This window comes from Schistocerca serialis, chromosome 1 (assembly GCF_023864345.2).
Source record: "Schistocerca serialis cubense isolate TAMUIC-IGC-003099 chromosome 1, iqSchSeri2.2, whole genome shotgun sequence".
Classification (NCBI taxonomy): Eukaryota; Metazoa; Arthropoda; class Insecta; order Orthoptera; family Acrididae; genus Schistocerca; species Schistocerca serialis.
In genome coordinates, this window is record NC_064638.1 from 214,249,642 (window position 1) to 214,267,938 (window position 18,297).

Below are 18,297 nucleotides of genomic sequence, written 5' to 3' on the forward strand. Positions count from 1 at the left end.
ATTCACAACCATTCCAGGCCCTTTGCTTCACGCCGGAATCGAACCAAGAATACTTAGGCTCGTGATCCTTCGCCCATGGAAATTAATGTAGTTAATTCCACTCCGCCCAGTGCCGTTTTCTCAGTCAGTGACTGTGTTCGTCCCACTAATAGTGTGCGTCGACGTCGCCGGAAATCACGTCAAGTAGCAAGTGCTTCTGTGCCAGTGTCTGTTCAAGTTGCACAAAACAGTCGCTCTTGTCGTCAGCGGGACAATAAACTTTTTATAGACTTGGACATTAATGGCGACGTGATCCCATTCCAGCTCGATACCGGAGCTGCAGTTTCATTGATTAATAAAGACACGTACAAACAACTGGGCACACCTCCGTTGCGTGCCGCAAATGTTAAGTTACATAGTTATTCAGGAAAGCATATCCCTGTGTTAGGACAGTGCAGCCTTCTTGCGACATACAAGGGACAAACAAAACTTGTGTCATTTTACGTTCTTCATTCTTCTTCTGCAGTGAACTTGTTTGGTTTAGATTTATTTCAGTTGTTTAACTTGTCTATAGTCAATCAGGTCCTATCAGTGAACCAGACTGTGCCTTCAGCCAGTGTTTCTCGTCTATGTGAAGAATTTTCAGACATTTTTGCTTTGGGACTCGGTTGTGCTACGAACTATAAAGCACATTTGGAACTGAAAGTCAACGCGCAACCGAAATTTTTCAGAGCGCGCAATGTTACCCACGCATTGCGTGATGAGGTCGCAAGAACCTTACACGATTTGGAGTCACAAGGTGTGATTGAACGTGTGCTGGCTTCTCTCTGGGCATCACCCTTAGTAATTTTGCCAAAACCGCCCGGAAGATCTTTTTGACAAACTGTGCCCGGGTAAAAATTTTTCGAAGTTGGACATAGCAGATGCGTACTTGCAAATACCAGTGGACGACGAATCCCAGCGCGTCTTGGTGGTTGACACGCATCTTGGTTTGTACCGATTCAACAGACTGCCATTCAGGTGGGCATCCGCCCCTGCATTGTTTCAGCAATATCTGCAAACTGTTTGTGCGTCGGTCCCTACTGCCGCGAACTATCTGGACGATATTGTGATCTCCGGACAGACGGAAGAAGAACATTTAGCCAATCTCAGGACATTATTTCAGGTATTACGACATAATGGCCTTCGCTTGCGGAAGGACAAATGTGTGTTTTTTGCTCGTGATTTACCATATCTGGGACATGTAATCAATGCCCAAGGCATACATCGTAGTCCAGAACACCTCCGCGCCATACAAGACTTGCCTTCGCCGCAGAATTTGAAGCAGCTACAGAGTGTGCTGGGAACAATAAATTACTATAATCAATATGTGCGCAAAGCCTCTTCCATTTCAGCTCTGCTTCATCGCTTACGCCGTAAAGGTGTTCCGTTCGTCTGGACGACGGAATGCGAACGCGACTTTCGCCAGTTGAAATCGGCGTTGCTTTCAAATACTTGCCTTACGCCATTCGATCCCCAGAAACCCCTTTTGTTGATGGTAGATGCATCGGATTTCGGGATCGGTGCTGTGCTTGCGCACAAAGATGGTTCACATGATCGCCCTATTGCCTTTGCGTCCAAATTGCTCTCGTCTGCGCAAAGAAATTATTCACAGATCGAGAAAGAAGCTTTGGCTCTCGTATTTGGTGTTACAAAGTTTCATGATTTCTTGTATGGTCGTCACTTTACCATCATCACAGACCACAAACCTTTGACATCGCTTTTTCATCCGCACAAGCCTGTACCTCCACGTACAGCGCAGAAATTCATTCGCTGGTCTATTTTCCTCTCGCAGTACCGCTACGATATCTTGTATCGGTCCACTGCTAAGCACGGAAACGCCGATGCGTTGTCCCGTTTGCCTGTTGCTGAGGATAAAGCATTCGATTCTTCTGAACTTGCTTGCATGTTCATTGATGCGGAAACCGATGATGTGGTCGAATCGTTTCCGATTGATTTTCGACGTGTAGCTGCAGCCACAGCTGCTGACCCTGTCCTTGCTACCGTTTTGCATTTTGATGCTACGCAATGGCCTTTGTCGAAATCACGGATCGAGGATCCGTTGGTTCGCCGATTTTTAGCACACAAGGAGAGACTTTTTGTACGACGTGGTGTTTTGTTGTTGCGTTCTGATAATGATCAGTCCAGAGTCGTGGTCCCACGTTCGTTACAGTCCTCTGTCTTACGGCTTCTCCACCAAGGCCATTGGGGTGTAGTGCGAACGAAACGACTTGCTCGTCAGCACTGTACTTGGTTTGGAATCGATGCTGCGATTACGAATATGTGCTCTTCTTGCATGGCGTGTGCCGAACAACAATCCGCACCACCGCGGAAATTCTTTGCATGGCCGAAAGCCACTTCCCCTTGGCAACGCTTACACATAGATTTTGCTGGTCCATTCTGGAATGCTCGATGGTTGGTTGTTGTCGATTCATTCAGTCATTTTCCTTTTGTTGTCCGGATGTCTACCACGACATCATCTGCCACCATCCAAGCGTTATCCGCTATCTCTTGTATTGAAGGTCTTCCACAGACTATTGTTTCTGACAATGGCCCACAATTCATGTCCGCAGAATTTCAGTCATTCTGCAAGGCCAATGGTATTCAGCATCTGCCATCCGCGCCGTATTCGCCTCAGTCCAACGGTGCCGCTGAACGATTGGTCCGGACTTTCAAGTCACAGATGTTGAAGTTGAAAGAGTCGTATTCTCGGGAGGACTCGTTATTGCTCTTCTTTTCTTTGTATCGCTCTCAGCCCCGAGATGGTCGCTTGCCGGCTGCCTTGATGTCTTTGCTGCATCCGCCGCATCAGGTTCCTGTGCAGCGGCAGCCACCTGCTTTTGTTCCAGGCAACGTTGTATACTATCGCAACTATCGAGGTTCACGGCGTTGGCTCGCAGGGCGCATTCTTCGCTGCCTCGGCCGCGCTATGTGTGGTGTCACCGCCAGACACCACACTTGCTAGGTGGTAGCTTTAAATCGGCCGCGGTCCATTAGTACATGTCGGACCCGCGTGTCGCCACTGTCAGTGATCGCAGACCGAGCGCCACCACACGGCAGGTCTCGAGAGACGGACTAGCACTCGCCCCACTTGTACGGACGACTTAGCTAGCGATGCAACACTGACGAAGCCTCGTTTATTTGCAGAGAAGATAGTTAGAATAGCCTTCAGCTAAGTCAATGGCTACGACCTAGCAAGGCGCCATAGCAATTGATAGTTATCGTATGAAGCATGTCTCATCAAGAACGATGTATACAAATGATGGATTAAAGTTAAGTATTCCAGAAGCTACGTACTTTTCTTCATAGCATTCATTACGTATCCTGTTTCAGACCTCACGCCATCCTGCGTGAGCTTATAGCGTGCATTTCGGCCTTCTCTAGCAATATAACACTATGTATCTGGTTTTGGGGGCCTCTGGTGAGGTGCGTCGGCATCTCAATTAACTGCGCCTCTGTCGTCGCACGGGTTCTGCCGCTCCCTGTCTGCTTTCAGCGACGGTGCCGTCCGGTCAGCACCCTGGGGACCCATCTACTGGCTCGCCTCATCCCCAGGTGTTACCGACGATGCCTTCCATTTTGCCCCATGGCGACGCGCCGCCGCCGCCGCCGCCGCCGCCGCCGCCGCCTTTTCTCCCGCCGGCGACGCCCGAAGTGGACGCGTCACTGCGATCGCCGGGCGCCTCCCTGGGTCACGCGCCGCCGATCGCTTCCCGTGACCAGCTGTCCTCCGACATGGAACTCTTGCCCGCTCCGGACCACATGGCGTCTTCGCCCGTCGGGTACCCCGACGCGATGGTCGACGCTTCGGCCCCTCCTGTCTCTTTACGGGCGCATTCATCGCATGTTGGCGTGCACCCTGGACTAGGTTTTCAGGCGTTTCCTAGTTCCCCTCGGACCGAATGGCCTGGTGCGGGTGGCACAGCCTCGCCTGTTGTTAGGCTCCCCACTTCGTCGCATACATCAACATGGGGTCCTCCCCACGGCGGGCGGAAGCCTTATAACACAACCGTACGCCGATTTGCGGGGGAGGGATGTGGTGTCACCGCCACACACCACACTTGCTAAATGGTAGCCTTTAAATCGGCCGCGGTCCGGTAGTATACGTCGGACCCGCGTGTCGCCACTGTCAGTGATAGCAGACCGAGCGCCACCACACGGCAGGTCTAGAGAGACTTACTGGCACTCGCCCAGTTGTACAGCCGATTTTGCTAGCGATGCTACACTGACGAAGACTCTCTCATTTGCCGAGAAGATAGTTAGCATAGCCTTCAGCTAAGTCAATTGCTACGACCGAGCAAGGCACCGTATTCAATTGATATTTATTATATGAAGCACGTATCATCAAGAGCGATGTTATACAATTATGGATTAAAGTTAAGTATTCCAGAAGCTACGTACTTTTCTTTACAGCATTCATTACGTATCCTGTTTCAGACCTCACGCCAGCCTGCGTGAGTTTAAGCGCGTGCCTTTGGGCTTCCTCTCATTGTGTCTAGGCTGTCTTGTCTAGACGCAACAGCTTTCCATTCAGTAGTAAACAAGAGAGAGATAGCTCGAAAATACTGAAGCCCTGCTTCACCTCTCTACGTGTATGAGCAGTGATCCCAGAGCAATGATTAGCGTCTTACGTAGAACTAGATATTTACTGGAGAATAAACTCAATAAACAGCTAAGAAATAATTACAGCGTTCAAAAAATCTGTAAAACACAGTTACGAACTTGCGGAAATCATTTGACATACCAGTACACTAAGGAGACGTTTACTTACCCCGACGTATAAAGGAAACGACCACAGTTATTAAAATCAACTTACTAATGAAGAATGAAGAAAATACGTTCCCAAGGGACAATTACGAACATTAGCCAGTTATTTTAAATACTAAAGTCGGCCTACCTTTCTTTTCAGCACAAGATAAACTTTTAAAGAGATAGAAAGGCTGTGGATGTCTGCATTGACAGGTACAATGGCAATCATTTAAAAAATACATTGTTCAGAAAACACCTTCCACTTAATGCCTCTATACTGTAGTACAAACGAAATGTTGCTGGATTCCTCGACTTACTATCTGACTCACAAGGAGGAATCGATTAATTTGCAAATGCCTTTATGAAAACGCACAGTAATTTAGTAATGTATTGTGTGTTAACCGGGGCCTTGAAACGACGGAGAGGCTCCGCCCCGCCGCAGCCGCAGTGGTCCGCAACCCCACGACGACTACCGCAGTCCACTTCACCCCTCCGCCGCCCCACACCGAACCACTCTTTCCAAACCACAGGGTTATTGTGCGGTTCGGCCCCCGGAGAATGTCTCACACCAGACGACTGTAACCCCTATGTTTGCGTGGTAGAATAATGGTGGTGGACGGGTACATGGAGAACGTTTTAGCGCAACAATCGCCGATATAGTGTAGCTGAGGCGCAATAAGGGGAACCAGCTCGCATTCACCAAGGCAGATGGAAAACCGCCTAAAAACGATCCACAGACTGGCCGGCTCACCGGACCTCGACACAAGTCCGCCGAGTGGGTTCGTGCCGGGAACGAAGGGCTCCTTCCCAGTCTGGAAAGCCATGCGTTAGACCGCACGGCTAACTGGGCTAACCGGGCGGGCACACTAATATTACTTTTATAGTTGAGAAGCAGCAGTATAATAGCATTAACTTTTAGATCCTTTGGTTGCCGTGAATAGACGTAGGTATGCTTATGGAATTTATTATAAACCATTATTTCTGCCGTTTTGTGTCATATAACTCAATATAAACGGGCGTCTTTGGCACTGCAAGAGATGAAGTCCTGACGAAGTAAAACAAGTAATCCAACTCCTTGCGAAATATAGCTCAGAATAACGGCTATAATATGATGGTCGTTGTTGAAATTTATAATTTTACGAAATAACTAGCAATCAATTGCCATAGAACGAGGAAATGCCTAGGACAATTTGTACCGCTTCATTTTCCATATAAACTCAGCAGATGTATCAAGTAATACATCACAATCTCCTCTTTTACGTCTTTTAATACGAGGCATTAACACGACGAAGCACCTTCAAGAAAAGTGTGGAATTTAAAACTTTCTGTTCTGATTCTAAAGCCTCGGACGGAGTGGAAGGAATTTCAAAACGCGATAAAAGGAACAAACACAATTTAGAAGTAAAAATATTGGAAATAAATTGATCTCTGCACTGCATCTCATATAAGGCTGTCAGACGGTGAACAGAACAGGAAAAAAGCTCGTGATTTATCATAAAAGAAGAAAATATATTTTGTGGATGTATGAAGAACAGAATTTTACGTCCACCTTCAAAAATCCATTATAAATACACTCAACAGCAGTACGAAAAAAAAAATAAGTTTACTGGGCATCAGCCACCGACAGCTTCCTTTAAAGGTACCCCACATATCGTTGCTACCTCCACGTTTGTAGACTTGTTCGCGTAAGCAGTCTTCTGCCTGAGCTCTAACGTTTTATTTGTTCGTCTCGGTAATGCGTCGTCAGAGAGGCGGAATGCTATTCTAAGTGACACGAGTTCGATTCCCACTCAAGTCTGAGGTTTTCTCCGCTCGGGTACTTGGTGTTGTGTTGTCACTAAGTGCACATCGCCGTAGCTGATCACTGTTAATATGGCTGTTCGGGTATGTCCCAAAAGTCAGTTATGAAAATAATACACTACTGGAGATTAAAATTGCTACACCAAGAAGAAATGCAGATGATAAACGGATATTCATTGGACAAATATATTATAGTAGAAATGACATGTAATTACATTTACAGGGAATTTGGGTGCATAGATACTGAGAAATCAGTACCCAGAGCAACCACCTCTGGCCGTAATAACGCCTTGATACGCCTGGGCATTGAGTCAAAGAGAGCTTGGATGGCGTGTACAGGTGCAGCTGCCTACGCAGCTTCAACACAACACCACAGTTTATCAAGAGTAGTGACTGGGGTATTGTGGCGAGCCAGTTGCTTGGCCACCATTGACTAGACGTTTTCAATTGGTGAGATATCTGGAGAAAGTGCTGGCCAGGGCAGCAGTCGAACGTTTTCTGTATCCAGAAAGGCCCGTACAGGATCTGCAACATGCGGTCGTGCATTATCCTGCTGAAATGTAGGGTTTCGCAGGGATCGAATGAAGGGTAGAGCCACGGGTCGCAAAACATCTGAAATGTAACGTCCACTGTTCAAAGTGCCGTCAGTGGGAACAAGAGGTGACCGAGACGTGTAGCCAATGGCACCCCATACCATCACGCCGGGTGATACACCAGTATGGCGATAACGAATACACGCTTCCAATGTGAGTTCACCGCAATGTCGCCAAACACGTATGCGACCACAATGATGCTGCAAACAGAACCTGGATTCATCCGAAAAAATGACGTTTTGCAATTCGCGCACCCAGGTTCGTCGTTGAGTACACCATCGCAGGCGCTCCTGTCTGTGATGCAGCTTCAATGGTAACCGAAGCCATGGTCTCCGAGCTGATTGTCCATGCTGCTGCAAACGTCATCGAACTGTTCGTGCAGATAGTTGTTGTCTTGCAAACGTCCCAACTGTTGACTCAGGGATCGAGACGTGGCTGGACGTTTCTTTACAGCCATGCGGATAAGATGCCTGTCATCTAGACTGCTAGTGATACGAAGCCGTTGGGATCCAGCACGGCGTACCGTCTTACCCTCCTGAACCCACCGATTTCATATTCTGCTAACAGTCATTGGGTTTCGACCAACGCGAGCAGCAATTTCGCGATACCATAAACCGCGATCGCGATAGGCTACAATCCGACCTTTATCAAAGTCGGAAACGTGATCGTACGCATTTCTCCTCCTTACACGAGGCATCACAAAAACGTTTCACCAGGCAACGCCGGTCAACTGCTGTTTCTGTAAGAGAAATCGGTTCGAAACTTTCCTCATGTCAGCACGTTGTAGGTGTCGCCAATCTTGTGTGAATGCTCTGAAAAGCTAATTATTTGCATATCAGAGCATCTTCATCTTGTCGGTTAAATTTCTCGTCTGTAGCACGTCATATTCGTGGTGTAGCAATTTTAATGGCCAGTGGTGTAACTTTTATATCAAGGTACAGGATGTATCTTGACGCTCGACCTGGACCCACCATACGTTGCAACCACATTATCTGATCAAAAGTATCCGGACATGCTGGTTAATACGGAATACACTCGTAGGTATCATGAGACACGTAAAAGGGCTATCGTGGTGACACCAGAAAAAAATAACAGCAGAATGTATCGGTCAGAACGCCCAGTGACTTCAGACGTGAAGAAGTCACTACATATTACTTATGTAACAAATCAAGCCTTCTAAAGCTGCCAATATTGATTGTTGGTGATGTAAGTGTTAAGTGGAAATGTGAAGGAACGACCACAGCTGAATCAAGACGAGTCAGACCTAAGTTACTGACAGGCAGGTACCGTCGATCCTTGCGAAGGGCGGCTGTAAAAATGACAAAATCGCAGGAGGTTAGAAGAATGAATCACTGTACAGGCCCATTGTGCTACTAACAGTTCAGCTAACGCTACGAAAGTGGATTTTTTTTTTTTTTTTTTTTTTTGAAGGGGTAGGGGGTCTTTATCTCAGAGTAATACTTGTAACCTACGTCCTCAGTTACTTGCCGTGTGTATTCTTCTACAGGTTTTGCCCTCTACAGCTCCCTCTAGTTCCATGGAAATCATTCCCTCATGTCCTATCAAATCCCCTAACATCCTGTCCCTTCTCCTTACCAGTGTTTACTACATGTTCCTTTCCTCTTCGATTCTGCGCAGAAACTCATCGTTCCTTACCGTGACAGTCCTACTAATTTTAAACATTCGCCTGTAGCATCACATTTCAAATGCTTCTATTCTTTCCCATTCCGGTTTTCCCAAGGTCCATGTTTCATTATCATATGTAGCTGTGCTCCAGACGTACATTGTCACAAATTTTTTCCTCAAATTAAGGCCTATGTTTGATACAAGTAGATTTCTCTTGGCCATGAATGACCTTTATGCCAGGGCTAGCTTGCTCTTGATGTCCTCCTTGCTCCGTCCGTCTTTGGTTATTTTGCTGCAGGGGTAGCAGAATTCCTTATCTTCTCTACATTGTGACCACCCATGCAGATGCCAAATTTCTAGCTGTTTTCATTTCTGCTACTTCTCATTACTTTCGCCTTTCTTTGATGTACTCTCAACCCATACCCTGTAGTCTTAGTATGTTCATTCCATTCAGCATATCGTGTAATTCTTCTTCGCTTGCACTCGGAATAGCGATGACATCAGGGAATCGTTCATTGATATCGTTTCACCTAGGATTTTAATTCGACTCCGGATAGTCAGAAAGAGTCACAAAGAGTGGGGTACAAGGGTCGAGAAGCTCCTCACATTCCTGTAGTCAATGCAAAGCGATGCTTGAGGTGGTGCAAGGAGACACACCGCTCGACATTGGAAGACTGGAACGTTGAATTATGCTATAGCGTATGACAGTCAGATGCAAGGGTTTGAGTTTGGCGAATGCCTGAAGAAAGTTACCTGCCGTCGTGTGCAGTGGAATGCAGAGGAGCCCAGCTTCCACACCACGACCTTCTCTGGTTCCGCGGTCAGGAAAAATGGGCTCTCATTTCTCCACAGACACTGGGACTCTTCACTGAAAGTGTCGCAGCAGAGCTCAAGCCATCAAAGGCGATCAGCGATTACATCCCATATTAATCTCCAGTAACAGTTGTCGGAATGATTTTGATCAGATGATGTTTATTACAACTACACTACTGATCATTAAAATTGCAACACCACGAAGATGACGTGCTACAAACGAGAGATTTAGCCGACAGGAAGAAGATGCTGTGATATGCAAATAATTAGCTTTTCAGAGAATGAGATTCTCACTCTGCAGCGGAGTGTGCGCTGATATGAAACTTCCTGGCAGATTAAAACTGTGTGCCCGACCGAGACTCGAACTCGGGACCTTTGCCTTTCGCGGACAAGTGCTCTAGCATCTGAGCTACCGAAGCACGACTCAGGCCAGGAACTTTCATATCAGCGCACACTCCGCTGCAGAATGAGAATCTCATTCTGGAAACATCCCCCAGGCTGTGGCTAAGCTATGTCTCCGCAGTATCCTTTCTTTCAGGAGTGCTAGTTCTGCAAGGTTCGCAGAAGAGCTTCTGTAAAGTTTGGAAGGTAGGAGACGAGATACTGGCAAAAGTAAAGCTGTGAGTACCGGGCGTTAGTCGTGCTTCGGTAGCTGAGATGGTAGAGCACTTGCCCGCGAAAGGCAAAGGTCCCGAGTTCGAGTCTCGGTCGGGCACACAGTTTTAGTCTGCCAGGAAGTTTCATATCAGCTTTTCAGATCATTCACACAAGGTTGGCAACACCTACAACGTGCTGACATGAGGAAAGTTTCCAACCGATTTCTTATACACAAACAGCAATTGACCTGAGTTGCCTGGTGAGACTTGTTGTGATGCCTCGTGTAAAAAGGAGAAATGCGTACCATCACGTTTATAGATTATAGCCTATCGTGATTGCGGTTTATCATATCGTGACATTGCTGCTCGCGTAGGTCGAGATCCAATAACTGTTAGCAGAATATGGAATCGGTGGGTTCAGGAGGGTAATACAGAACGCCGTGCTGGATCCCAACGGCCTCATATCAATAGCAGTCGAGATTACAGGCATCTCATCAGCATGGCTGTAACGGATCGTGCAGCCACGTCTCGATCCCTGAGTCAACAGATGGGGACGTTTGCAAGACAACAACCACCTGCACGAGCAGTTCAACGACGTTTGCAGCATCATTGACTATCAGCTCGGAGACCATGGGAGCGGTTACCCTTGACGCTGATTCACAGACAGGAGCGCTTGCGATGGTGTGCTCAACGACGAACCTGGGTGCGCGAATGTCAAAACGTCATTTTTTGCGGATAAATCCAGGTTCTGTTTACTGCAGCATGATGGTCGCATCCGTGTTTGTCGACATCGCGGTGAACTCGCATTGGAAGCGTGTATTCGTCATCGCCATACTGGTGCATCACCCAGCGTGATGGTATGGGGTGCCATTGGCTACACGTCTCGGTCACCTCTTCTTCGCATTGACGGCACTTTGAACAGTGGACGTTACATTTCAGATGTGTTACGACCCGTGGATCTACCCTTCACACGAGCCCTGCGAAACTCTACATTTCCGCAGGGTAATGCTCTACTGCATGTTGCAGGTCCTCTACGTGCCTTTCTCGATACAGAAAATGTTCGACTGCTGCCCTGGCCAGCACATTCTCCAGAGTTCTCATCAATTGAAAACGTCTGGTCAATGGTAGCCGAGCAACAGGCTCGTCACAATACCACAGTCACTACTCTTGACGAACTGTGGTGTCGTATTGAAGCTGCGTGTGCAGCTGTACCTGTACACGCCATCAAAGTTCTCTTTGACTCAATGCCCAGGCGTATCAAGGCCGCTATTACGGCCAGAGGTGGTTGTTCTGGGTACTGATTTCTCAGGATCTATGCAACCAAATTGTGTGAAAATGTAATGACCTGTCTGTTCTAGTATAATACATTTGTCCAATGAATACCCGATTGTCAACTTCATTTCTTCTTGGTGTAGCAATTTTAATGGTCAGTAGTGTATATTAAATACGGGAGGAAGATTTAGTTTTAGAATTGCAATGATGGAGCGAGCAATTTAAAATTTCAAAAATGAAAAAATGTAACGGAATGAAACTTTCACTCTGCAGCGGAGTGTGCGCTGGTATGAAACTTTCGGACAGATTAGAACTTCGTGCTGGACTGAGACTTGAACTCGGGACCTTTGCCTTTTGCGGGTAAGTGCTTTAACTGAGGTACCCAAGCACGACTCACAAAGTGCCCTCACAGATTAAATTCTGGCAGTACCTCTTCTCCTACCTTCCAAACTTCACCGAAGCTCCTTTTTGCCAGGAGTGCTAGTTCTGCAGTGTTCGCAGAAGAGCTTCTGTGAAGTTTGGAAAGTAGGACACGAGGTACTGGAAGAATTTAAGCTGTGGGAACGGGTCGTGAGTCGTGCTTGGGTAGCTCAGTTGGTAGAGCACTTTCCCACGAAAGACAAGCGTCCCGATTTCAAGTCACCGTCCGTCACACAGTTGTAATCTGTCCGCAAGTTTCAAAAATGTAACACTTTATAAAAATGAAGAATTTCACTGTCATAATTTCTCAAAAAATTGTTTTCATATTGCTGAGAAGCTAATTTCTTCTACGATGTCACTGGGAAAATTAGCTTAAAATTACCAGATCTCTGCCTTCTTAAACATATGCCTCACGGTATTTTTTGATGTTGTATTGTGTGAAGTACTTATATATCTAACTTATCTGGTCGGGGACCACTCAGGAGTAAGAATAAGACGTCACCAGGAAAATCAAAGCTGGCCTTCTACGAATCGGAGCATGGAATGTTAGGTATTTTAGCAAATTCAGAAACAGGACTGATCGGTTGAAGTTAGGTATCGTAGGAATTAGCAAAGCTCAGTGGCAGTTCCAGTGAGGAGGGTACAGGGACATAAATAAAAAATCACATATGGGTAATGCTGGAATTGGCCTAACAATGAAGAAGAAAATAGGAAAGCAAGTAAGGTTCTACAACCAGCATAGTGAAAGCATTATCGTAGCCAAGATGAATACGAAGCTGACGCGTCCGACAGAGGCACATGTTTATGAGCCAGTTACCTCCGCATATCATGAAGAGATTGAAGAAATATATAATGAGATCGAAGAAATTATTCAGATAAGGAAGAGGAAAATTTACGAGGGCGTCCAGAAAAGTAATTCCTCCGAATATTAACGTGAAATTCGTAAACCTTTTTAAATAAAACAGACTCTGGTAATATTCTACACCTTTATTCTTTATGTCATTTATTTCTCAACATAGTCACCATGGTGAGGAATGTTACTTTCAACAAGTGATCAGTTTGTTGATACGGTCACTGTAGGATGTTTGACTGTTGACGGTGTCCCAACCTCATCTATCTTGCGCTGCTTCATCAGTATCAAAGTGTTGTAGTAGAAGGAGCAATTGTAGTAATGGAAACAGATGAATATCGGATGGGTCGAAATGGGCGATAATCGATGACTACGAATCTAATACATGGGGTTGATACATATATCTTCGCAGCGCTCGTTTTTGATCCGGCATTGTCATGCAGAAGGAGAGGCAGCTCTTCGAATCCGAAACTCGATTAAAGCATGCTGGTTCTCAAGCGCCAGCATAGTTACGTGACACACCTCTGTATTACACTCTATAATTCGGAGCCTGCAAATATATAGAATGAGGAATAAATATGTAGAACGCTTTCAAATAAAAATTTCGGAGGTGTTACTTTTAGGGACGCCTTCGCCATTGTGGTAGGGGATTGGAATTCGATAATGCAAGAATTGAAGGTAGTAGATGAGTATGGTCTGGTGAGGGGTTAGAGGGGGAGGAAATGAACGAGGAAGCCACCTGATAGAACTTCGCACGGGCTACAATCATAGCTAACACTACTTAATAATCGTGAAGGAATGCTGTATATGTGGAAGAGACTTGGAGCCGCACGTATGTTTCAGATTCATTATATACTGATAAGGCAAAGGTTTTGGAACAATATTTTAAAGTTGGGAACATTCACAACGGCATACATGATGTCTGGCCACACATTTTGGTTATAGAAAGAAGGTTGAAATTGAAGAAATTGCGAAAAGGTAGGAAATGGAGATTATTGGACATTGATACGTTGAAATAACCAGACGCTGTCTGGTGTTTTAGTGGGTGCAATAGCAACGATTGACTGAAAGAGAGGAAAGATTACAGTGGAACTCAAACGTGGAGCTTTGGGAGATGAAAGTGGCTATACACTCCCAGCAGAGCTAAAGTCAGTTCATCTGGGAATTCACTAACAACAGTGTTTACTGACATTAACATATAAAGATAGAAAGTACTATTCACTTAAAAGTTGTTATTTACTGCAGGTATAATCCCCATACTCTGAGGTGACAAAAGTCATGGGATACCTCCTAACAGCGTTCGAACCATCTTTTGCACGCCACAGTGCAGCAACTCGGCGTGATATGGACTCCACAAGTCGTTGGAAGTCCGGTGCATAAATATTTAGCCATGGTGCCTTAGTAGCTATCTATAATCCGAGCGAAGTGACCTCTCGATATTGTCTCATAAATGGTCGATGGGATTCATGTTGACGACCTAGGCCGCCAAACCATTCTCTAGAAATGTCCAAAACGTTCTTCAAAACAAGTATGAGCAATTGTGGACCTGTGACAGGGTACATTGTCATCCATAAAAGTTCGACATTAGTTTGAGAACATAAAGTCAATAAACGGCTGCAAATTTTCTCCATTAGCCTAATACAACCATCTCCTATCAATATTGGGTTCAGTATATGACCCAAGGAAGCAGTCAATTTCATGCAAACATAGCCTACACCATTGCAGCGCCACCATTAGCTTGCACTGTGCCCAAACCTGGGTGCATGACGTCGTGGGGTCTGCGCCATACTAAAATCTTACTGTTAGGTCGTAGCAACTGAAACTGGGACTCATCTGACCAGATCGACAAGGGTCGAACCGACATGATCACGATCCCAGGAGGGGCGCAGTGGGCAATGTCGTGCTTTAGCCATAGCCCATTAATGACAAATTTCGCCTCACTCTCCTAACGGATACGTTCGTCGTACGTCCCACATCGATTTCTGTGGATATTTAACGCAGTGTTGCTTGTCGATTACTACAGACAACTTTACTCAAACGCCGCCGCTCTCGGTTGTTGAGTGACGGCCCTCGGTGAGTGCCTTGTACGTGATGAGAGATAATGCCGGAAATATGGTATTCTCATCACACTCTTGACACTGTGGATCTAGAAATATTGAATTCGCTAACGATTTCCGAAACTGGATGTTCAACTTGCCATCGCCGTTCAAAGTATGTTAAATACCGTCTTGCGGCCACCATCGCGTCGGAAAGCTTTTCACGTGACTTACCTGAGCCCAGTTAACAACTCCTTCAATAAGCTGCTCTTTTATACCTCGTGTACGCCATATTACCGCCATCTATATATGTGCATATTGGTATCCCATGACTTTTGACACCCTTTTGTGCATTATGATTTATGCATAAGAACTCTTAACTTAAAGACCAATAGACTGCATAGCTATGACACATACTGTACGAGAAATAGTGTTTGATGTGTATGTACTGACGGAAGGAGTTTTTGGAAAACAATAGCCATGTTCACACTGCGTGGGTATGTCTGAAAACGATATGTGATATCTCGAAATCGATCATGGAATAAAAAACATATAAAAGCAGACTTACAGCCTACATCTCTTTTATTTGTTGTTATTATAATAAAAATCTGCGATCCCGCGAATCAACTGCTGTGAGTGGTTAGGACACACTTTATGCTGTTTACAGCTTGAACTCTGTGCGGAAAAGAAAACATGAGCGAAGCGGACCGTTTTCTGCCGGTGATGAAGCGCCACTTAAGCCTGCTCAGCAAATAACACGTGTGAGAAAAGTAACAGAGCCGACAGGTACTCACCGAGTCTACGGCGGGCAGCTGCTCGCCGTCCTTCCACCAGGTGACGGTGGCAGCGGGCCGCGAGCCGGCGGTCTCGCAGCGAAGCTCGTACTGCCGGCCCGCGCTCAGCGGCCGGTTCTCGTCCAGCAGGCGCACCGTCAGCGGCTCCACTGCAACGCAAAACACCTGCTCAGCGCACCACCGCCTCTGAAGGCGCCCACCAGCTGTACACAGTCCCGGTATAACTGTTCTACGTCAGAGACGTAGCGGGCTGATCCTGCGTCCATGGAGGACCTGCCAAAGCTGCGCCCCTCCTCCCCCCACCCCTTTTCCCTCCTATTCACCGAACGGAAAAACTGTCCTTCTGCACAGATATAGGATACTTCGTAATTTTTAAAGTATGATTAATAAAAGTGAAGCGTTATTGAAAAAATATCCGAATGATTTAGAATGACGAAAATACTGCAAAAAAAATCACATGGATCACTGTAGTAAATGATTTACAAATCGTATGAAATTCTTCTTCTTCTACATCATTTGAAGCAGTAGGCTTGTAGATGGTTACGTTTTCACAAAAACCACAGTTTCCTTGGCCGTCATATATCTTTGTTTCCTACAGTTTTATAGTCTATTACACGTCTGTCTACCCTTTCAGACCCCAATCTTTCACTATATTTCTTTCATTTTAATATCTCGTTTTCTCTTATTACATTCAAACAAAATATGTCCTAAATATTTCGTTATTCCACAATTCCTTTTCTGATTATAATGGATTATACTATAAATGATGAAAGTATGTGAATGCAGCTTGCCGCTAACTTGGTGTAATGTCTCTCACACATAAACCTGTTCAGTAAAGTAAGGGCCTCCTGTTTTATCTTTAGGCTGATCTGTGATAAGACAGGCAAACAATTATACTAATGGAGGATTCCGCGTATTTTCTCTAATTTCATTCGCTCTCTCTCTCTCTGTCCTTTATCTATATACAGTTTTAAATACAATATTTCATTACGTGAACTCAGCCCAATAGAATCTCTGGTGGAGCCCTTCGTCTTAATATTCAGCGGCTGGCTTGCTGTAAAAGATCTTTATATCTATTATTATTGTTAAGCGCTGCATTCAGTTGGGAAAATCGATCGTTTGAACAATTCGTTCATTTTACGACACATTTAGAATTTCAGATGTGTCCGAAGCCTTTTTGGACGATTTTATAAAATCTCGGTGATTGCAGGCTCTCTTCGTCACAACTGAAACTTCCCCACTAATTACAGGGCCAAGACAATCATCAATGATTCAGACAGAGAACTCATTCGTCATTCACTCTAAAATTAAAGGGTCACAAACCTTATTTCTGAGGAAAATTGTATATTCAATCCATCTCCATTACATGTTCCGTTTTCTGTTGATTCCCAGTCTTACTTAATTTGCGTTTACAGTTTTTCTCTCTCTTCAAATAACCCGCTAGTGGCACAAACGTTAATAGTTCGCTTTAGCGAGAAGAAGAGCAAATATGTCTCTTTTAGCAACCCGACGGTCTTCCAACAGATACTTCCGAAGCTGTCCCTGTTATCCGTCTCTCATAACCATGGAGAATACATATATGTATCTCTGTTATTCCAAAGAATAAACGTACTAGAAAAATACCTTGGCGTCGACGAGCTGTCGGCGCATATATTACTAGAAAATCCGATCAGATACTTTTCAAAAGTGAATAAATGTAGATGATTTGATTGACCATTATTAATTATTGCGTGGTAGAGGGTAATTTTCCGTGGGGAGATTACAATGCCCCTCGCAGCGAGCGACGTTTGTGAGCTCAATTTTGATTTACCGAACACACTTCGCGAGCTATCTATTAGTGTGGATAACCCGGAAGTGATGATTGTCAGTCCTACGACTGAAAAAGAATATTATGTTTAAGACAGACGAAGAAAAGAAATGTTGAAAACAGAAGAAATGAAGAGACAGTTACCGCGGCTGTATTGCTTTTACGTGCATCTAGGTGTTATGTTTGCTGTGCACAACCAAGGAAGATGATCTTTCATGAAACTGTTATCAGGGTCTACCCATTCGGGAACTTTCTTAAGCAGGGAAACCTTGGAAAACCTCTTAAGCCTAGACTCTCAGCCTACGGTACATAGAAGATAGGAAAGCCTATAGAAGAAAAAAATAATTTTGAAATAGATCTCTAAAGGAAAGACAGGGATCAATTTATATCACGATTTGGAGAAGAGTGATTTGTGCCTCTAGCAAAAAAAAAAAAAAAAAAATTACAACAAATAAAGTGAATTTTCGTTTTACTATCTTGTTCATAGGACACTATCTTGAGGTGCAAAAACTCCCCCGGGTCTTGCATGTCCCCGACGTCCACATTTGTAGTCGGTCTTCTACGCGGCCCACTTTGTAGTCGGTCTTCTACGCGGCCCACAATGGGAAGAGTAGAAGGGACAGGGATACTCGAATTCACATGCAACATTCATTCCAAAAGAATTAGCAATGACCAAAAGGGAAACTCTTCCTGTAAGAGAACTGGTTAGGTTGCACCGTCCAAGATTCTCCTTTTTGAAAGCAAAATCCTTATGGCTTCATGGATCCTTTTCGTTACGACGTACTTCAAGGAATTTAGTCATTAACTAATGATGTTGCCTAAAGCATCATCACATTTACTCTCGTTTGAATACTCTTTTTGACTTTGCATCCCCACTTGTGCTTATAAGTCCAAAAGTTCTGACACATTTTCTATCACTGATT

At 45.2% G+C, this 18,297-nt stretch overlaps 1 protein-coding gene across 1 annotated transcript in view; it reads right to left on the reverse strand.

Moving 5' to 3' along the window:
- Nucleotides 1–18,297, reverse strand: part of LOC126460424 (protein sidekick-2-like) — a 1,057,356-nt gene that overhangs the window by 176,437 nt on the left and 862,622 nt on the right. Inside the window, exon 6 of the mRNA XM_050095916.1 lies at nucleotides 15,577–15,716. Within this exon, the coding sequence (XP_049951873.1) occupies nucleotides 15,577–15,716 (140 nt within the window). The remainder of the gene's footprint in view (nucleotides 1–15,576; nucleotides 15,717–18,297) is intronic.